Consider the following 22,739-nt stretch of genomic DNA (forward strand, 5'->3'; position numbering starts at 1 on the left):
TTTCCTGTCTGAAATGGTTTAGGAGAGTAGGATCCGGTCCTCCTCCGAGACCCTAGGAAGCACCTGCGCAACGGTGTCCCATATTGAATGGGAGTAATGGCCCAAAAGGCATGCAGTGTTCATCGACCGTAATGCTAGACAGGCAGAAGAAAAACATTTTTTTCCAAAGCTTTCCAGTATCTTGGATTCCCTGTCCGGGGTGCGGAAGGGACCATACCACGAGAAGTGGAAGCTTGAACCACCAAGATTTGTGGCGTGGGCAGTGAGGAAAACTGGGTCGCCTGGTGCATGGCGACGGCTATGGGCAATCGTCCTATTCACAGGAGCCCCTGTGCTGGGCTTGGACCAGGTGCCCAGTAGGACGTCTGTTAAGGTCTCATTGAATGGCAGCAAGGGTTCCGAGCTGGAGACACCAGGCTGTAAGACCTTGGTCCTGACGTTAGTCTTAACTGCCACTGTCGGGAGCTGCATGTCCAAGACCTCTGCAGCCTTACGCACCACCATAAGGAATGATGCCCCCCTCCTCCGTGGCCAGGTTAGGTGGAGACAGCATGCCAGAATCTGGGGAGGTGTCCAGACCACTGGCATCATCCAGTTCCTCATACCAGTCCATGTCTTGTGGTTGCCGGATTTTTAAGGGATCCTGCTCCCCCTCCCAATCCTCCTCGTCCATTCCTAACCCTTCGGAATAGAGCAGGGTGAAAGGTATGGAACCGTACAGCTCCGTCTGTTCCAGTCTCGGCGCAGGAGGATGCCCGGCCGGCTCTATCGTTGGGAATGAGGATTGGGGATGCACAGCTGGTGGGCACCAGCGATGCAGCGGACCTCAGCGGTGGACGTGGCGCTGAGGAAGGTCGCTGTGGAGGGGCAACCGGTGCCGGTTTGAATCCGGGTCCAGTTGGAGGCCGCGGAGCCGAGGCCGGAGCCCAAGGTGCAAAAGCCATGGGGACTCATACAGGGCCTTAAGGCGCACTGGTAGGGTCATGCCGCTCAAATATGATGCACATGGCATAAAACTCCTTAAGCTGGGGGAGGGTCGATCCCAGTCCCGGAAAGGCAGGGAAGCGCTGAGCTGACCCAGGCACAAATCCACTCCGTGGAGCCTCGAACGCAGAGGATCCTCTACCCCGACACAGGACAGGCGGGGCAAAGTCAAAGCACGAGTAGTGCTTGGACCTTCCTCTGGACTGAGACCTCGACCAGGATTGAGATCAAAGAGGCAACCTCCATGGTGCTGGACGCTGGCCACTATCAGCTTTAGGGACCACTCCCTAAAAAGCCTTTGGCGCCATGGCCCGCCAATCGGAACACGACTTTGTGTATGGTCGCACTCCAGACACCAGAGACACTCTTAGTGGGAGTCCGTGACTGACATGGCGCGGTGACAGGCGTCGTACGGCTTGAACCCCAACGTCTTCTTACTAGATATCCTACAGACCAAAAGGAGTCGACAAAAAGTAAAAAAAAGTCTGTCAAGAAATGACAGGGGGGTAAGCTCTGTTCGATGGATCTGCGCTGGCTGGTGCAGAAAGAAAAGAACGGACGTCAGCGCTCCTAATTGGCGGTTATATTGATGACGCGGACGTCACAATGCTGACATCACGCAGAGTCGCCACCTACCAACATGCATGGGTATTGCTAAGAAAAATCTTCTGGATGCAGCCGGACGCCTGGAAGTTCAAAGGTAAGGAATCTGCAGCTAGATGCCTCTATCAGATGAAGGGGCACACAGAACCTAATGGAAAATGACTGAGGTACACAATGATCAGGGGTTCATCAACTATGGGGGACAAAACAGACAAAATAAAATGTGATATTTTTCAATTATTTTATTAGAACACTGTTAAGAAAGCCAATTTGTTTATTTAACACGCTTGAGATTAATTCTAGTTTGTTTCAAGCGCTAACGTTAAGGTCGCCTCCTAGAACAAAGAGGGTAGTCGGAGTAGCTGAAGGCTAAAAATACAGATTTATGAAGCGGCCTTCCAGACTGGTATACAAAAGCATGTAGTGGGACACTGTTTAAATGCCAAATGTAATGTCACCACATGAAGGATACCTGTGCATGGCAGAAAGCTACACGTCTTGTGAACCACAGTCGTCCAGTGCCTGGTGAACCAGTAAAATACAGTGCTCTTACAATAGTATTCACGTGACATCTCCTCGTTCGCCACTGTATAGGAATGGTGCTGAAAGAACATTCCCCAGGTTGTGTGGTTGGCAAGTTTTACCGTTGCGGTAACATCAAGTGGTTAACCATATGGAAGCTTGTCATTTCAATACTAAAGGAAGAGAGTAGTTGGGTAGGATCACACTTATAGGTTAGACTGAAGGGTTGGTTGGTTTGCGCAAGAGGAATGTAAATGGACAAGACACAGGAGGTACAACAGGGCGCTGGGGAATACATTTAAAGATGAGCCCTTGCAAAAGGGGTAACAGGTTTGTAAATCATGGCAATGGGAGGCGCAGCAGAATGACGACAAATAGACAATTTCTTCATTTATTTAAATCCAAAGCAGACTGAAGGAGTCACGCTACAGCATACTGTGTTTGAGGAGGTTAGTGCAAGTCTACTCCAGCTTTGGCTTGGTGCTTCTCCATCTGTCGTCCTCCTTTGCAGCAGACTTTTACAGACATCTGTGTCCTCAGCATTGTCAAGCCACCATTGGACATTTACCCAAATACCATCACTTCAAAGAATGAATGTTTAAAAATACTCGATGTGAAATGTATTCGCATTTAAGAGCTTTTTTTGTTAACAAATGTTTTTTCAGACATAGGCCCAGACTGCCAGAGCTGGGCCTGTTGTGTCTTTGAACCGATAAGAAAAAAATGCCAGTATATCCAAGACAAAAAAAAAATCAAAAAAACCAAGGCCAAAATGAAAGCACGCAGCCTAACTCTCATTCCTGTCACCTAGTCTTCACAACCCGTAGTCTCTACAGAAGTTCTCTATCACGTGCGTGGAAAAGGTTCAGCGATCACTCCAGATGTAGGCTCCCGGGCCTGGATCCTGTAGCAGCAGCAGAGACGCTGGTTAGGAAACCGTTTGGATCCGTTTGCTCACAAACTCCTGCGTCAGGTGACAGCACAGAAGTGAAACAAAAAACAAACCCACTCACTCTGGAGCAAAGCCCCACCCACCCGTCTGGAAAGTGCAGCACGTGACGCTAAGCAGCGTTGGTGAGGCTGTTTGCTGAACCGCTCAATCCGTTTTCGCTCTTCTGCAGCGTCTTCACCGCGCTTGGAACCTGCAGTCCTGTGTGTAACGTTAGTCCACCGCACCAAACCTAGGGAGGAGAATAAACGCATCAGAGAAGCAGGCTGAGGGATCGGGCGGGTGAAGGGGAAGCAACATGTGTGTGTGTGTGGGGGGGGGGGAGCATGTATTTCAGAGAGGGCAGCAACACAACATGAGAGAGGCAAAGAAACACATGCCCTTGCATGAAGAGCGGGAAAAAAAAAAAAATGAGTGCCCTAAATGTGAGCCGAGTAAGGATGCACCTGCAGCCAATCAAAAGGATAGCAAAGAGGCTATTCCCCATGTAAGGGACAAACACAACAATAGCAGTGCAAGCCAATGAATATCAATCTAGCATATTAGAGTGACAATAAAGCAGTCCAATGTAAGCAACGGACCGGCTCAAATCCCACTGCAAGGTTTTATATGGTCTACAGGAACTTTTCGCCTACACATCTAAAAGCTTACAGATATGAGACCTAAAATCTGCGCAGGGACTGCGCACAGAGGCCTTTTTGGTTGAGACAGTCTTCATGCTTTTACTTATATGGAACCAAAAAAGGATTCTGCCCAACAAATATGTTATGTGCTATTTAATCTCTCGGCACCCCTCATTACAACTAAGGAGAATACACACCTTACCACACACCAAGTAAAATCACTGCAGTTCAAATATCACACAGGCATTGCTTCTGCTGTGAGGCGGTGAAACTGCGGATAATGGGACTTCCAGCCACCCTTAGCTTTCTACATGTTGTAGATAAATATCTCAACAACATTCTGGACCCAATAGCCTATTTTAGCTCCTTGGGGCATACTCATAACCATGAGTAAACCGCTGTAGTAACCCTTTACTGCCCAATTTGAATATTAAATGTCATCAGAAAGAAAGAAAAAAATATCTAGCAGGTATAGGAGAAAAACTGAACTCTTCAGTTTCTATACATCATGTTGTTTCAATATTGTTTTCATTTAAAGGAGTGTCTCCGACACCACAGCTTAAAGTAGTCAAAAGAAACAAGCATTGGTAAAGCCAATAGGTCTGGTCTATTGGCTTTGTCAATGTTTTAGCCATGTTGTGCACCAGTGTGGCTGCTGTTCAGCATGGCTATACGTTAATGGGATAGAGGAGAGTTGTGTGGAGTGTCAGAGTGGAATGGCAAAGAGTAGAGAGTTGTAGAGTGGAGTGGCAGGGAGTGTTGCGTACTGGAGTAACAGTGTGGAGTAACAGTGTGAAGTCCTGTAGTGTGGCATACACTGAATGGCATAGAGTAGAGTGAACTGGTGTAGAATGTTGCAGAGTATAGTGGCATAGCGTGCAGTGGCATTGACCTCAGCTACATACAATGCAGTGTTGTAGAATGCAGTGGCATAGATTAGAGTTGCGCATAGTAGAGTGATGCAGAGTGCAGTCGCATGGTTGGCGCAGAGTGTAGTGATGCAGAGGGCAGTGGCGCAGAGTAGAGTCAGGTCAGGAGGCATAGAGTGCAGAGTAGAGTCAAGTGGCATAGAGTGCAATGGCATACAGCGGTGCAGAGTAGTGTAGCATAGAATGGTGTACAGTATAGTGCAGTGGCAGAGTAGAGTAGTACAGACTAAAGTGGCATAGAGTGCAGTGTTGCAGAGTAGAGTGTCAGAGTGCAGTGGTGTAGTAGTGGCGTAGAGTGCAGTGGCACAGAGTACAGTGATGCAGAGTAGAGTGCAGTGGCATAGAGTACAGTTGTGTAGAGTGCATTGGCGTAGAGTCCAATGGCATAGAGTAGAGTGGCAAAGAGTGCAGTGGCATGGCAAAGAGTGGAGTAGAGTAGAGTGGCGCAAAACAGAAGTGGTGTAGAGTAGATTGTTTCAGAGTCGTAGAGTGAAGTGATGCAGGGTAGAGTCCAGTTGCATAGAGTGGTATAGAGTGTAATGGCGTAGAGTAAAGTGATGTAGAGTGCAGTGGCAGAGTATAGTGGTGCAGAGAAGATTAGAGTGGAGTACAGTGGATTGGAGTAGAGTGCAGGGGCATAGAGTTGAGTGTTAAAGAGCAGAGTGCAGTGTTGCAGTGTGGCTTAGGGTTCAGTGGCACAGAGTGGAATTGTGAAGAGTAGATTATTGTGGCTTAGACTGGAGTGGTGTAGAGTGCAGTGGTGAAGAATGCAGTGCTGCAGAGTAGAGTGGTGAAGAGTGCATTGTCATAGATTAGAAGGGCACAGGACAGAGTAGCGAGGCGTAGCACGAAGTGGCAGAGTGTAGGGGTGTAGAGTGAAGTGTTGCAGTCTGCAGTGACGTGGAGTGGTTTAAAATGGAGGGTTGCAGAGTAGAGTGCAGTGGTGTAGAGTGGTGCAGATTAAAGTGAAGTGGCGTATAGCGGAGTATGCATGGTATGGTTGCGCACTGCCAATACAGACAACGTATTTTCAACTGAAATGGCCAGTACATTTCCATAGACAAACTGTTTACTAATAAAACTATACCGTGCACAAATAAAAATGTGTGTAAAGTGCATTACCTAATGTAATGATTTGTTTTGATCATATTAAAGTATTTGTTTTCAACACACTTCAGAAATAACAAAAAATGTGCTTCATTTGTGATGATAGTCTGAAATACTTGCACAGTTCATTTACATTTTGTTGTGTAAGAAAATATCTCTTTCCTACTCCCAGTAACCAGCAAGATGGTCACATAAATCCTCTCACTTTGAAGTCAGAGAAAGAAAAGTAAACAAGTGCCTTCAGAAGACAGCGCCAGATATTTGACCTCGGTCTTTGAATGCACAGCAAATATGACAAGATAAGAACAAGATTTAAAGGCCTGTTTACAGAGAGGGAGTTTGTGGAAGAACACAGTAAACACACTTTAGGCAATGGGAGGGACAAACTGAACTTGGAGAGCCTAAAGTAAATAAAGCCAGCAAATAGAAAGTCAGACAATGTGAGTTACAAACCAGAAAGCCAATCGTACGCAACAAAAGGATTGCACTCTTAGGTCAACTTTCTGAAAGTTCCCAAGATGTCTTTAGCACACCAGACAGAGGCTACAACTTAAAAACTAGGAATGTTCGCATTTATTTGGGTATACCATTTATAGATTTACACATATGTGCAATTAAAGGGTCTCAAGTTTCACATAAATGTGCAATTAATTTGTCTCAATTTATTTTTAAATGGCTTCAATAACAGGTAAAAATGTGTACTGTGATCCAGAAATGATAGTCTAGTGTCTAATCTTAATAACCAATTCTGTTAACCAACATGTGGACTTCAACATGGTGTGGCCATTTGCCCTGCCCTAACCCTTAGTTTCCTGCCCTATATCAGTCATTGTGGTTTTGTCATCTCCTTAAAGCTAAAGCCCACAAATTCCCAACTATCCTACCTATTTTTCTAAACAAATGTTATTGGTTTTGGCCAACAAAAACATGACATTACACATGAAAATCATGATACAAATAACTAGAGCTGTATTTTCTACAGTCATGCCTAGAATAGATTTTCCATATTACGAAACGGTACTAAACGGCAGGTTCTCCAGCAAAGTCACATATTGCTCACTAAACAAATCTAACATTTTCATACTCATTTCCAGTAGATATCTAGCACTCCATGGGCTCTGCTGTTTTCATAAGGGAAATCAATGGCTTTTACATGACACCTGTCTACAGCTGTGCATGTGCACCCATAATTACCATCTAAAGAGATACTTTGTTGGTGGGAGAGGATGAGTCAAAGTCATTTGATAGAAACGGAGTGCCTGCACATGTCTGTTTATGTGTGTTTATATAAACTGAAAAAACAGAGGTTAGAATGGAGCTATAGTTAGATATGGTAACTATCTTACTTTGCATGAAAAAAACTCACAAATTCACTTAAAAATCAAAGGTTAGAGTTATGCGAAAATGTAAGTTAAAACAACTGGTCCTGTAATGGTGGCCACAACATTTCTTCTGATGTTGTGGCTCGTCAATCAGAGCGCTCTCTCCCGCGGACCCTACCTCAGTTCAGCAGAAGCAAAATGAGTAACTGGAGAAAAAGTCCCTTGGACAATCAACTCTAATTTTTACATTCCCGGAAGCTCAGGACTCCATAGGAACTCCCCAGAGACTAACCGTCCAGATCTCTCTATTTTTTTTAACCTTAATTTCTCAACAGAGGCTAAAAATATACCAAATCATAAAAAGCATGTTCTTTTGAGTAAAGATCTAGCTTTTGGCCAAATCTGGTTTAATTCTGTCCAGCCATTTGGTTATAGCTTGATCTAAAATTGCCATGGAGGAACTGTGGATTATACTCCACCTTTTTCCCACCCACTGTTTGACTGACCACCCACAAGATGTTTCAGGAAAAAACGGAGGTGGATGAACTTTTGTTTTGAAGGTTTTGTGAAGATACACCAAACAGCGTCTAAGTTATTAGCAAAATAAAAAACATTCTTCCTATGGAAAGTATAACCTAACTAAAACTACACAGTGACAACTGCCACTAGGTTTTATATATGCATTACTTCACAATTCTAACGAATCCCCAAATACTAACCATGAAACTGGGTATTAATGGCTGGGTAAATTTTGCTTTGAATGTATGCAGTAGCTGTTTCGTGCTTGCATTGTAAAACGAGAGTTGTCCTGAAAGAGAAAAGAACAAGTCTAATAAATAAAAGCAAAGTATTTATAAAAAAACTTTAAACAGGTAAGGAATTAAGCATCAATTTCCTGCTGTAATTTCTAGTACAAGACTTTGTGGACATGTGTTTACTGCAGAGATCAATGCAACTTTAAGGTCAGTGGTTTGAAAACCCAATGGGGAACATTCAGAAGATAATATGAGTATCAATGATATGAGTTCTTGCCTGGAACTAATTCAGTTAGTAGCGTAAGATATTTAAATTATTATAAAATATATTTAAGTGGATACAGTTTTACCGATTCCGCTTTTTACTTCTGGATGATGCATGGAGTTAAACCCTATACCTGCATTTCCGAAATACATTTCTATTGCGAAAGAAAGAAATAGGTTCTTTGCAAACTTTTATTTTAAAATGACCAACATATTTAGTCCATAAAAGACTTTGTCCTAGTGGTAATAACGTTTTTTTTCCTCCATATTTGTCTTTGCCAATGATCTCACCGTAAGACTTTTTAGTGTCCACTGGCACCAACTCCTCAATAATTTAAAAAAAAAAACCACAAATTTGAGTTCCCTTAATTGAAACTATTAAAGAATGTCTATCAGACTATTCATCAATTAGATCCTTTTTACTAGTATTCAAAGAAGCAGTTTATTAGCTAAGTGCTACGCACACTAATTTGCAAGTCACTTTATATGAGTTACCATGCTTTCAAACACCACCTGTTGCCGATATGCTAAAGATTCCACACCACCTGTTGCCGATATGCTAAAGATTCCTATAAGCACATTAGTTTCTGCATAAAACAAACAGTACGTCCTAATGCGCATCCATTTCTAAAAAAAAAAAAACTGAGAAATTTCCTGCAATTTAGACACATTAAATACCTGTTTCATTTCATGGCCAGGCAGATACCGTTCACTATCAGCAGTACAAATGTAACTTTCACTATAGGAAACCTTCATGGTGATGCACTGGCATGGTGGGCACACTATTAATACATGAAAATCCCAATCGTTCAGCATTATACACTATTCATTTAAGTGCTGAAAATGAAGTTTGAATGCAATAGTGTTTGGCAGATCTGAAGTACCTTAGGAATTCGAGATAGGATGGCTTACATTGCCCACTTCAACCAGTTGAAACAGGTGAGCCAGAGGAGTAATAGGTCACCATCTTTCCAGTACAGGCCATTGGGTAACATTAGGGATGACCTGTTGCACGCTACATCTACCACTATGTGTGCATTATTGGCAGTCACCATGCACTAGACCACACACTGCTACAACAGAGGCTTTGGTGGGACAGGTGCAGAGTTAAATTCTTAAAACCATCCCCTAACCACTACTTACCATATTCCAGATAAACCTCAACTCTAGCTGAGCTGATGGAGGTAGTAAAGCTTGAAATATCCTTAACGTAAGTAGAAGTTTAAAATAGACAGGTGAACCTATTATTCTAGTGTGGCCTGTATTGTGACTTCATTAGAAACTACCTCACCTTCTGTCCGTGAAACGCATGACTCAATTTAGAGATATCGGTCCTTAGCTCTCTACACACCAATATGCCAACCTTTAAATTACTTTTACATTATGATTGACTCGTACTTCTAGTGACTGCGAGCCACCCATTTGCCCAACACATTCCAGACACATTCTTTAACAGTAAAATCCTCAAACCTTATAACAGTTAATAGTTCTCTTCTAACCTGCACTACTAGTAAATATGAAATAACAGTGCTAGAGTATACAACATTTCGAAACACATGAAATTCAGATCTGTAGATATCACCATGTTCAAAGGGATTCTGGCCATCCTACTACGAAAGGAATACTCTATAGAGTGATGTGCAGTCTTATGTAAAGAGCATCGAAACTTTAATGGTACTAGTTTGTAGAATGGCTTTATAAGTAATTAATCTGGTGATGTCCTTCTGTTCTTCTGCAAACAACGTTGGGAAATCCCGGTCTCTGCAGCAGGTCTAGTAGATTAAAAAAAGATCAGCATAAATATTCATTATCTTTTTCTACTGACCCCTGACATTACTGATCAGGTTAGGGATGCCTTGCCACTGTTTAGTTATAGTTAGGATCGTGTTTCTGTAGAGAAGGCCTTTTTGTGTTGCTAATAACTTTGGTGCAGTTCAATGATACTCCACCAAACATTCCCAAAAAGTATTATTTTTTGACTAGGTTAGGTAGGGAAAGCTTTAAGGTGATCCGTCAAGTGGGGGCCAAGAAAAAGGAGGGGTACCAAAACTAGTTTTCACCGTTCATTTTTTCCAGAGGAAATGTAAGCACTGCTACAGCCCAAACCGCTAAACGGATTTACAGCAAATTTGTTAGAAAGCTAGATATTAGTCCAGAAAGAGTGTTTTTGTGATTTGGTGTAAACCAGTCACTTTTTGAGCAACTAATGCTCAAAAACTTTGTAAATATCACGGCATGGAGATCTGTGGAGCAGCCAGATCTCCTCCTGAGATATGATTGGCTGCCATCACATAAACCAGGAAGCGGTGGCAGCCATCTTCGGACTTGGGACTCAGTCCCGAGACACAGGGAGCAGGGGGCAGATAACATGACTACCTGGGCCTGCTAATGGGGTCCCAAAAGGACCACGCCTGGAAAAAAAGTGCTTGAAAACAAAATTCCTGAGAATTTGTAGAAAATCAGTGAATCTTTGCAAAAAGAAAAAAAAGTGCCGGCTCTGCGCTTTTTTTCTTAAACATTTAGCGGGGGGGGCAACACACATTGTTTTTAGGTGGGGCTGTATACCCCTCACCTGAGCCTCTGAGAGGCCAAGGAGACAAATCAAGCGTACAGCCCCCCTGCCGGAATCTAATTAGGCCCCTGGGACCCCAACCACCGGGGCCGACGTATAACAAAGGGAAGGGGAGCCGCATGCCCCTACCACCTCTAGCCAAAATAGGCCCCTGGGAACCTATCCCCGCATTAGAGTAATTGAATATAAGGAGAGGGGCTCGCGGCCCCCTCCCGGAGCCTACTTAGACCCTGTGGACCCCATCCCCCGGGCCCGAAATGTATGAAAAAAGGGATGGGGCCATGCTCAGAGTCTACTAACCCCGAGGACACAGTAGCTTCCCCGCTAGCTCGCTTAGGGAAACGTGTTTGATAACTTCTGGCGGGAGCATTTTTAAATTTCCCACCAAACAGAAGCAAACACTAAGTCTGCTTCCAGCCAGCGGAAGATTTAAAAATGCTCTTGCCAGCTAGGAGCAGACTTGCGTTCTGTTTCCCTGCCTGCACTGATGCGGCCAGGGAAACAAAACACATATTGCTCCAGCCCTGAGGGAGCATGCAAAAAGCAGCTACTTTTTCCGGGCGATAGCAATGCCATCTCCTCTCCATGTACTACTAATTACCACACATATTACATCACTCATGACATCTTTTATGACATCATTGCTAATATCACTGAAACATTTGCAATTAAATTATTGATGAGGGAATTGCATGGTGAGGGCACGAGTTATAGTTACTTGAGATAACTATAAATGGTGAATTTGTGGTTTTTTTGTTTGTTTAAAAAGGTACATTGTTACTGAACATTTCACCTAACTTTTCTGTTACTTTAACCTTTGTTTTTTCAGTGAATATATATATATATATATATATATATATATATATATATATATATATATATATATATATATATATATATATATATATATATATAAAAAAACATCGTTAGGATGTGCGCCTGAAGGTATTGTAAAGTGGCTTTCATTTTCAAACTCAAATAATGGCATTACAACTATCTGGTTATGGCTTGTGCTTTAATCAACCTACAGTGCTTTGTGAATAATGTGATAAATTATAGTTCTATCTTAGAGAACTCTGAATACCTACATGTAAAATAGTTAGCCCCAGCTTAATGGTGACAAGTCCTGGGCCACATTAAAAAGTTCAAGTCTAACAGTCCCACCATTCAGTTGGCCCACCCAGCAGGACATTGCAGTATGCCTAAGGAAATAAGGTGTGGAATCTGGTAGATGTTACAAAGGCAACTGCTTGAGGTATCAAGGATTCAGGCTACAGCTACTTCACAGATGGACAACTGTAGGACTATTTTGCTATGGCTGCCTAAACAATTTTTCTGGGAAAATAAAACCAGATTACAGAGATTGCTTTTGCTTCACAAAACTGAATGCCTAGCCTACATCTTCATAAAAGGCCAATCCACTCAATATGTTAGACAAATCTCAAATGCAGAAACTCCCTGTGCTTAGACGCATCTAGATGCAGATCTGCCCAGTCTCAAAACATATCTTCCTCGAGACCTGCAACTGCATTGTGGAACCCTCTTCTCGTTCATTCACAAACCAAAGCATCCTTTGAGCCATTCAGACAACAGAAAAAATCTCACTTTCCTATTTTATTTGAAACACCGAATGACCTTCTATTCTTATATAATCTTTACTTCTCGAATCCTAGCTACCCGTGAGCCAAAATGATATGTTCCAATGCTAAGCACCCTACAATGTATTAGTATTAGCGGTATATATATAAGACTGATTTGCATATGACTGGGTCCAAACTGAGGGGGCATGGTGGGCAAAAGAATGATGGGTTGAGGTGCTACCGAGTGATAGCCAGTGGTTAGACAAATTGCAAGCATTGCTCCCATCACCTTCTTTCTATGTGTTTCACGTACCACTCTCGTCCACAACTCACTCAGTAGAGGACATTCTGAAAGTATAGGCGCACATGTGCTATCTTGTCTGCAAATTGTCTAGCTTAATGCATTGTACCTCTTCCACACCTCATCATTAGTCTTCTGGTGTAATAAAACCGTACAGTATCTTTAACTTAACCAGCTGGAAGACAGACCTTATTGTCACTTAATGGGGGAATTTGCAGACCTCCTCCCAATCGGAGTACTCTATTGATTAGAAAACTGCCTCCCGTTATTCTCTCAGCCCCCACTGGTCAGGTATGTTGTTTATCAATGTACTGTATATTTGTGATATCTCCTTGTTTTGCAACCTTGTGTTCAATAGTCTGTCTGACCAAGCTCCGGTAGCTCTGCTGCCATTTTCCACTCAGAGGTCCTATCCAGGTCCCTCCTGGCTCTCATCCCTTGTTCGGTCTATGCTGATTGCGGGTTCTTCAAGCAATACAAAAGCCCAGTCATTTCCACAGTTGGCTTTGAGGCCCAATACGAAGTCTGAACATTAGGCACTGTGATTCATCTGTCATATAAACCCTTTCACAGCTTTCCAAGAGCGATCCTAGAAACACCATCCCACAACAAGTTACGGATGTGAGCATCCAAACCAATAAATCAATTATTAAATTTAGCAAGTGAGCAAAGTTGTACTCTGAAGAATGTGCACAAGCTTTGACAATGCAATCATTTTAAACAATGCCACCTGGCCTAGTAGTGATAATGGCGGCTTTCTACACTTGGTCAGGGCAACTTATTTTCTTCCATAAATACGTCACTGTAAAAAATACACTTAAAAGCTCAAGAATCGAAATTCTCTATTCACCGCCTGCAACAGGATATGGTATTCCTCCGGCAGGGTTCATCTAGTGAGGTGAAAGAGTATGGACTCTGACTAATTCACCTTGAAGACCATGTATCTTTTATTACTCGACTCAAACAGATCACTGGATCTGCTAGTTATAAGAGTAGTTTCCCCTGACATAAGCGACATGTTGTGTCCCCATGTCTCATGCCACTTGAGGCCCCTTATCGGAGTTCTATGTATCCAGCACGCTGATGGGTAAATAGCCAAGGCAAAGGGTGTCAGAGACAGGGAATAACCCGGTCTTGTGCTCCTTCCCAACTGAAATGATGCCGACATAACCATGGCTGACAATATCATGTAAACGAGTCAGACCAACCCACAGAAGTTGGGGCCAAATTCCATTGTTTCCAGCACCTCAAGAAAGAAAGGCCATTGGATCGAAACAAAAAGCTCTTTTCAGCATTGAGAGAGACCACTACGGCTGGCTCTGCCATTCTCCTAGCCTTTGCAATATAAAGCAATGCTACTAGCATGGCCACTACCATGTACAGTCTATTCCTCAGCAGCTTGGTCACGACCTTTAGCTCTGTATTAGGCCAGCCGTCCTTAAGTTTAATTCAGACAGTAGCTGTAAGGAGATCTAGAGAGAAATGTGCCTTCCTGTTTTGGCGCCTCTAACGTATGCAGAACCCACGGCCAATCTTTTTAAAAATTCTGTGGAAAAGCCACTGGAGCCCACAGCTTTGCCTGATCTCAATAAGCGACTGCCCCCGCCACTTCCTCAGAGAGATCTCCTCTAACCTGGCTATGCTATCCAGATGTACTTTCAACATCAGCAACTCCCATACAAATCCCTTCAACAACTCCTTGTCACTCAAGCGAACCGTGTACATTGCATCGAGGTGCATCAAAAATGTCTGTACAATCCCTACATTATCTATCACAAGTCTGCCTTGTAGATCTTTTGCCACATTTGCCACCTAAAGCCGTCTCTTAGGGATATAGGGCAACAACTTGCCTGCCTCGTTTCCCACCTTATAGAGTTTGAGCTTCACCGCTACATAGTGGGCCTTTGCATCATGTAGCAATTCTGCATAGAGTTCTTCCCTCTTATCCAGCATCGGTCTTTGGGGAAGAACTCTTCACCACCTGCTTTTTCAGATCTATCAGTTCCCTTTCAAGGTTTGCTATCTTCTGTCCTTTCTGTTGCTTTTGCCCTGTCACCTTCAAGCTGTCCTGCCCCTTCATGACTATTTCGTGCCTCTTATTATAGGACTTCCGACTCCACAGAGCCTTAATTTCCCTCCAAGCAGTGTTTCCCAGAATATTTTATTGAGTTCAACACCTAGTTATCCTTCAGGTACTACATGTTTAACTTCCATTCCTTTTCCCCTCTATTCAGATAAACTTAAAGGTTGTCACATGGGCAGAGTGGTCTGAGATACCCCTTGAAATGAATTCCAGGTTGTAAATGTACGGACATATGCCATGGGGTAAATATATAATCTAACCTCGAGAACATACCATGCAACTGAAATGAAGTGAGAACAGTCTAGTTTCACCATGAGAACACCTCTATATATCAGAGAACAATGAACAATCAACACCCCCAAGCTTTGTTATCTCCCCATCCATACCTGGCCCAACTGAGTGCCAATACCTATCCCATCTATTATCCATTTATAAATTGAATTCTCCCTGTGGTCAACACAGTTTTTGGGAGGTTGAGCAGCAGCTTGGACACACTTTCCAATGTAAACTTGGGCTCCATATAGAAACGCCATGGTTCATAGAATGAATGAGAACCCTTTGAAGGATTTTAAGCAGAAACAGTCTGTGGCTCATAGTCATCTTCTCTGTATTATTCTTCATATGCTGCCTCTTCGTATTCAAGAACCTAGCAGGTTCCGCAGGACAATACATATCAGATGCCTGGTTGCTGAGGTCAGCCTCCAATTTGGACTCCAAATTTGAGTGTACAAATTTATTCAAACCGTTAGAGGAGGATGTGCAAAACTCAGTGAAAATTGAATTTCTGTTGGCATTGAGGCTGTTGTCATCGAGGTGGTGGTTGGGGAGTGGTAACTGCCATTGATGGTGAAGCCAAGTGCTCTGCCATCGACTGCATTGTTGTAGATAGTGGGATCATGGTCCTCTGTGGTGCAGTCATGTTCAGTTGGAGACAGTTCTGTTGTGGTCAATGAGAGTCTGGTCAACTACGGTATTGACGCAGATGTGATTTTTTTGGCTGAGGTCCACAAAGCAGTACCTGTGAGGTCAAGGAAGTGATTGTAAAATGTAAACTGTTGTCAATAACAAAGACTTTGTAGTCGATGGCACCAGATGGCAAATCAGGCAAGGCTTCAACTGAGGTAGAATTTAACAATTTTCTTTTCAGAGGCTAATCTTTGCCCTCATTTGAAGGTTTGTTTGAGAAAGGTCCAGACTTTTCCCTTGGGGAAGCAACTCCAAGCGCTTTAGTAGCAAATTTCAGCTCAGTAACCTCAATATACCTACTTTTTTGTATCGCCTTTGTGGAAGTGCTTGGTCACACACTTTTCATGGAATCCTCCCCAGAAGAGGGGTGTCACCTTAAGGAGGGAAAATGTTCTTCTTTTCTACAAAGAAAAGTGCCCACCTCATGTCCCTGTAATTCAGTGTTTTAGAAGGGAGAAACTTGCAGATACCCCAACACGATGCTTTATGGGCTGGATAAAGACAGTAAATACACTGGTCATGGGGATCATCAGTGTAAACCTTCTGTCCACAATGTAAGCAGAACTTCTCTTTTTACAGTTATGATGAAAGTGATAGGTTAGGGTCCCCATGGCCCAGAAAATGGAAATTGTTTCACAAACCCCTAAAAACAGCTCACAGGTTGCTGAAAGCTGAAGTTAGGTTTAGCTGAATTCCAAAAAAGACAAAAGAAAGGTAGCCAGGATAAATTCATACACAGGTTAGAGCAGAGCTCTTCTTAAGGACTCCTGGACACATGGCGTGTGGTACAAACCTGAGATATGGAAGCTTCTAGGGGTACTAGAGGAATAAAGATGTCAGCACTTCCACCTCATCCATTGAAGTTTGGATAGCTTAAAAAGAGATAGATGTGCTACAAATACTGCGGTTGAGACCATCTCAACACTGTTTGTTGCTGTTTAAAGTTACTCCGGATTATCAGCCAGACAGCAGGGAATGCGTCAAGCATGTGAAAAGATCCAGTGCTAGGTAAGTAAGATGCCATCACTTGAAAACCTAGCCTCATGCAGTTTAAATATGTCCATTGGTCCAGGATTTATGCAACAAAATATTGAGCACATCTGATTGAAAGATTTCCTTGTATATCCACACTGCAATGAGATATTGATGCACTGTTTGCATCAACAAATATTGCTGTATATGCGTACTTTGTGTGGAGTTGCTGTGGCACATCAGGGTGAAAGCACAGGTTTCAGCAGACTTGAAAACCACAGGCAGAGAATTTGCTGGATTTTATGTTAAACACCTTGATGTAATATTCTCTAAAAATATGTACACTGATTTCACAGATCGAATTTGCATATCCTGTTTAGGTACATTTTTGACACCTTTTGACCATCACTTTCTCTAATACAACGTAATTACACTAGAGTGTTGGTACAACCACTATCGTAGATCTAAGCAACAGATTCCAAAGAAATGAGAGCTATGATTGTTGCCAAGACGTTGCAATTGTTGGTCAAGAACTCCTATTAGAGGTTTTGGGGCATTTCTTCGCTATGGTTAATTGAGTGCTCTGTTCAGATCAACAGTATGAGGTAAAGGAATCGGGCATAGCATAATCTTCACTTATACATTCATAAAATGGGGGCGTGGCTTGGACGCCGGAGAAATGGCGGCGTGATTCTGTACTCCTCCAAGCGGCTGTGAATAACTACGATGAAAAAAGCTGCAAACCAACTCTAATCCTGGCCAAAACGGGTGCCTGGCTGTCGGAACACCTGATCCGACGATGAGGGAAGTTAGAGCCAGATCCGACCGAAGGAAGAGGAGTTGACAAACTGTTTTGCCCTGACCGGAGGGAACTGCGCTGCATGACGGAGCCCGCCCACGGACACAACCACGCGATCTCCCGGAGCACCAGTCACGTCGCGCAACACAGGTTTGAAACTGCTCATCCAGGGCGGTGCAGGACCATGGACCACACGCTACGGAGTCGTGAGTAAAAACGAAGCTCGCAGTGTGGCTATTGAGTGCATGCAAATGTGGAAGGCAGCGCTGATGGCCTGAAATGGCGGCCACCCGGCGCGCCTGATATCGCGCTTAGATCACCCTGCTCTGGTGCAGTGTCCTTGAGTATGCCTATGATTCGGAAATAGGCGAAGTGGTACAGACAAATTAAAACCCACGTTTAGGCATAGCTTTTGGAAATAACGCTGCGATCACAATCTGCTAAATTCTGTGAATGCAAGTGCTGACTGTTTAAAATGGCGGTTCCCCAGCTCGTCTAACATCGTGATTGAGTCACCCTGTGCTTGGATGCCGTGATGATTACTGTGGCTTCTGGTGTGCTAAGAGGAATTGAAGACAGGCAATTAAAACCACTCAGCCACATTTTTGGATATAACGCTGCAAACATACATGAAAACGATCATTACAAACACCTACAGAGCCTAATTAGTATTTTTTGTCAAGGCAGATCTTAGAGAAATTGAGAAGATCTACGGAAACTTTAGGAATCTGGTAGACTATAGGTGAGCTAATATTGTGACGTTGTGTGTGGTATGCTGGTTGAGACTTTGAAGCAACTATTGCAATTGATATTTACAAGGAATACCATAAGCATTGTACAAAGTGACGGCTCCTGCTGATGAATGTTCATGACAAGAACTGTAACCTATATGCTGGTAATGCATACATAATTTCCCATCAACAAAATCGCATTTCACTACTCACGACCACCGGAAAAAGGCGGGAGAAGTATTTAAGGTGCTGCCCTGTACTCTCACATCGTAATTCAATCTCAACGCCGTGAGTTGGTGAGAATCAGAGTAATACCACAACAGATCGCTGCACACAACTAAAGAATGGGGGACAAAGATAATGGTGTAACTGCTAAACGCCTGAAGTCTAGCCCACCGACGCCAGTCAAAGGGAATAAAGGAATGGCGGAAGCTATGGAAACAATCCTGAGCAGGCTGGAAGAAGCTAGGGACTTAGCCAAATCCACCAAAGAGGAGGTGGTTGCAATCCGCCAGGATATCAAGGACATCAACTCGAGACTCACGGAATCCGAGAGCAGGATAAGTAAATTGGAAGACTTTGAAAATAGAACATGTGGAGCCATCAAGAACCTCTCCTTGTGTTCGGACCATCTTGTAAGGAAAGTCGCGGAATTGGAGGACAGAAATAGGAGAGGGAACCTAAGAATTTTTGGTGTGCCGGAAAAATCAGAGGACTCCCATGGCTCATGCATACCCTTCCTTGAGCAGTGGTTCACACAGGCCACAAATCTAACCTTCACTCAGCCACTAGAGTTCGATAGAGCGCATAGAGTACCAGGACGAATCTCTAAGGATCAAAAGGGGCCGAGAGCGATTGTGTGCAAACCACTAAGGTACCAACACACAGAGCAGATACTTACCTTCGTCCGCAAACACAACCATGTGCTATGGAAGGGTCATAAAATCTTCATCTCACAAGATTTCAGTAAGGAGACTATGGAAATCAGGAAAGCCTTCCTTGCCTTGAGACCACAACTTAAAACACTTGGTCACATGTATGGCTTCATTGGTCCAACAAAGTTTAGAGTGACAATACAAGGTGTGACTCAGGTGTTATCTGATCCACGAAAACTGCGACAACACCTGTCCAATCACGAAGATGGCACCATGGAAGTCTCCCCTTCAGCTCAACAAGGAGCCTCTTCATCCGGACTAGGATGAGCTCTTAACTTTCGATGCTATCACTCTCCTGTTCCTGGCTCATCATAAATGTACCTAAGCTGACCTGAGCTCAGAATGTGGGTCTTTTGATCGAAAAGTGCTTAACTCCCATGTCTGCCACGACTAGACTTGTTCATTGCCCGATCAAATCCTACACACCTGGCGGCTTGTCCGGTTCTGCTCTGTTCGGATCTGCTCTGTACTGTTCTACGATCCCTTGGGGCCCTTTGCCAACGAATACTCTAATATCCGGGACTGTGTCGGAACGGTCTCTTAAGTTCTTGTTTTATAAGTTGTATCTAGGCTTCCATGCTAATGTTCTTATGTTCTTATGCCTTAAAAACATATTATGCTACTGCTCTATTCTGTAGCACACCATTTTGGTTCTAATGTATACCCATGATACTTCACCCGCTATTACTGGGGTGCTTAGTTCTAACTACCAAAACCAATGTACTGGCTTTTGCTGAACCCAAGGTTGTGGCGTCATTGTTGTCTTTCGTTCCATACATGATTGGTTCACTTTCTCTTTAAACTGGGGTTGCAGCCCCAAGGATTAATAGTGTTGAGTAAGCTGTTTGGAGGCGGTCTCGAGGTAGTCGTTCCCGAGTCGCCATGTTCCGTTTCTACGACTGGGGAGGGAGGGGTGGGTTGTGGGTGAGGGAGGAGGGTGAAGGGAGGTTTGGAGGGGAGAGGGAGGGGATTGTTTTTGTATTTTGCATATTGTTTTGTGTTGTTTTTTCTGTCTTGCATCCACTGTATCATATTGCATTCCGAAGCTTGCCTTCTGTCCTTCAATTTCCTGCATATTGCGCTAGCCCTGCAATCAGTACAAATTATGTTACTGCCGATGTAGTCAAATGTCTAATGCTCTCTTCACGACCTAAATCCTATGCATGTACATGTGTTATGAGACAATATCAGATGTTATGTAATTGATGGCTCCTGTTATAGATACTCCAATAGGGACAACAACTATAGCTAACCTTAGAATATTATGGGGGCGTGGCTACGCGGGCGAACGAAATGGCCGCCTGATCGTAGAGCTCCGCCGGGCGAGAAATGACCGGGGCCGTTCGCCACTGATCCGGCGCTGCGCTAAGGACGAATTACGCCTGCAGCCGATCCTTGGAGCCTACTGATGCTGCCTGCCTGATCTTGAGGACGGGGGACACCGTGGAAGGTCGGAACAGCTGAGTGGTGCTGCGGCCGGCTGCGCCTCGCGGGCCGTTACGTTGCAGCTGCGGAGTGCCTGGTGAGTCTCCTGATTGCCCCCTTGCTGTCCCCCTCGGCCCTAGGGCCGCTGTAGTTCTCTCCCGGGTCCGCTGCTCGGCCCCGGTGGTCTCCGTGGGTGGAGGTGCGGCCCCTCGGTGCGTGACCGGCACTTGCGGCCTGGTCCGACCTTGGGAGCCGGGGCCTCGATTTTTGGGGACCGCCGGGTGGGGCGGCGGCGAGCGGGGAGCGCGGGCGGCGGGCCTTGGGGCTGAGGGGCGCTTGGCGAGGGGTGTGGCCGGCGGGCTTCAGGGCACTCTGCGAACGGCCTGGCGTCGCTGCACTCGGTGGGGGCCTACCTCCATTGCCCCACCGCTACCGTGCACCCAAGACCGGCGCCTGTCCCCCTGCGGAACTTGGCCTCCTGCGCTCCTGCAGATGCGGTGGCCCTGTTTGGCTGCCACCTGTACAGCTTCTTGTGACCGACGCTGGCTACCTGACCTGCGAGACCTTGTCCAGCTGAGTTGCCTTTGCCTCGAAGCCTTGCCTACTTGGTCCCCCCGCCACACCACCTTTGGCTGCCTGTTTTGGCGGGCCCCTTGATCCGCCGGCTGCTGCCGGGTGGCTGCCGCAGCCGCCTGCTGACCCTACTTCTTGGCCTCTGGCGCACTCCTCCAGCCAGATTCATGCCCTGCTGTCCTGTGTGCAACCGCCTTGGCGACTCGTGGGCTCCCGCAGCGTGAGTCAGCCCTGGGGCGGTGGACCGCCGAGTACCCCTGCTCTGGTCCCGTCCTACCCGCCTTGCTACTGGGGTGCCCGGACACTGTGCTTGACTCTCTGGGTGCCGCTGTTGTCATAGAGTCCTGTGCCACTGGCGATTTGCCCGCCACTGCTTCCAACATGGTGAAGAAGGATGTTACCCAGAAGCGACTTACCTTCAGTTCAGCACCCGTACGTGCTTCTGCAGCTTCGCCGGCGGCGGAGGTAGACACTGGGGGCCAGTTGGCAGCGAAAGACACTGCGGGTATGGTTGCTGAGATGATGGGTGAGATGAGGGCTGGATTCAAGGCCTTGGATTCTCGTTTTGATACCCTCGAAAAGAAAATGGCGGACATGGGCGCGACGATCCAACTGCACGATAGGCGTCTGGACCTGGCGGAATCCAGAGTTTCCGACCTCGAGGATGGTGCGGCGTCGACGCTGAAAAGGTTGGAACGAGTGGAGAAGATCCTTAAAGACGTCGCAATTAAGAACGAGGATTTAGAGGCGCGCAGCAGGCGCAATAATATCCGAATTATCGGCGTGGCGGAGACGACAGCTACCGGACGCTTTGACACTTTTGTGGAACACCTCCTGATCGAACTTTTTGGCCGAGACACGTTTACCGCTGGCTTCGTGGTTGAGCGCGCTCACAGATCGCTGGGGCCCCGACCTAACCCTGGCCTGCCGCCCCGGCCCATTATTGCCAGGCTTATGAACTTCAGGGACAGAGATGCGGCGCTGAAGGCTGCCAGGGAGGCGGGCGAGGTTCGGTGGCAGGGAGATGTGCTCTCTTTCTACCCGGACTTCACCATCATGGTCCAAGATGCACGCCGTAAATACACTGGTGTCAAAGCTGCCTTGCGCAAAATGGGATTGCGCTATGGTATGCTGTATCCTGCCAGGCTCCGGGTGGACGTGGACGGCAGGTATCGCATTTTTGACTCTCCTGCGGAGGCACAGGAATTTTGTCGAGCCTACAAAAACAGGGGGTCCCCTCGACAATCTGATGTTGCTCAAAAGTCTCCGCCGCACACTGACTCGCAGGCTAGTGCTGACCTGTTTGCTGAAACCGGTCAAGGCTGACTTAGCACCTTTCCATCTTCTCGATCCGGAGTGTTTGCCCCAGTAATCTGCATCTTATACTACTGTTCCTATTTTTTTTACTTTTGCAGTGCTTTTTCATACTTGCTGACATTTGAACGTTGCCCCGGTTGTGGTTCTTGCATGGCGGAGCGTCGCCTACCCCCATGGCGCGAGCCGCATTGTTTTTTTCTCTAACATTGTCTTTATTTTACAGGTACATTAGTGGACAACTGTTGTTGTTTGCTGCTCTAGGTTGATTCCGGAAGGGTGGGTTTAGCCTCCTTGGGCTTGAGGAGTGGCTGGGTGGTGGGTGGTTGGGATGGGCTTGTTTATGCTTTGGTCTTGTTGTTTGTGCATTCGCACTGTTTTTCTATCTAAGTGATGCCTTTTTTGCGATAGGGAATGGCAGGTCCGTACA

General features: G+C 45.3%; 1 protein-coding gene across 2 annotated transcripts in view; it reads right to left on the reverse strand.

Moving 5' to 3' along the window:
• Positions 1-2,486: 2,486 nt before the first annotated feature.
• Positions 2,487-22,739, reverse strand: part of FSD1L (fibronectin type III and SPRY domain containing 1 like) — a 377,078-nt gene continuing 356,825 nt past the window's right edge. For both annotated transcript variants that reach the window (XM_078676672.1, XM_078676671.1), the window contains 2 exons: positions 7,759-7,847; positions 2,487-3,290 (listed from right to left, as the gene is read on the reverse strand). In XM_078676672.1, the coding sequence (XP_078532798.1) occupies positions 3,171-3,290; positions 7,759-7,847 (209 nt within the window). In that variant the 3' untranslated portion in view covers positions 2,487-3,170. The remainder of the gene's footprint in view (positions 3,291-7,758; positions 7,848-22,739) is intronic.

The sequence above is a fragment of the Lissotriton helveticus genome, chromosome 2_1, assembly GCF_964261635.1.
Source record: "Lissotriton helveticus chromosome 2_1, aLisHel1.1, whole genome shotgun sequence".
Taxonomy (NCBI): Eukaryota; Metazoa; Chordata; class Amphibia; order Caudata; family Salamandridae; genus Lissotriton; species Lissotriton helveticus.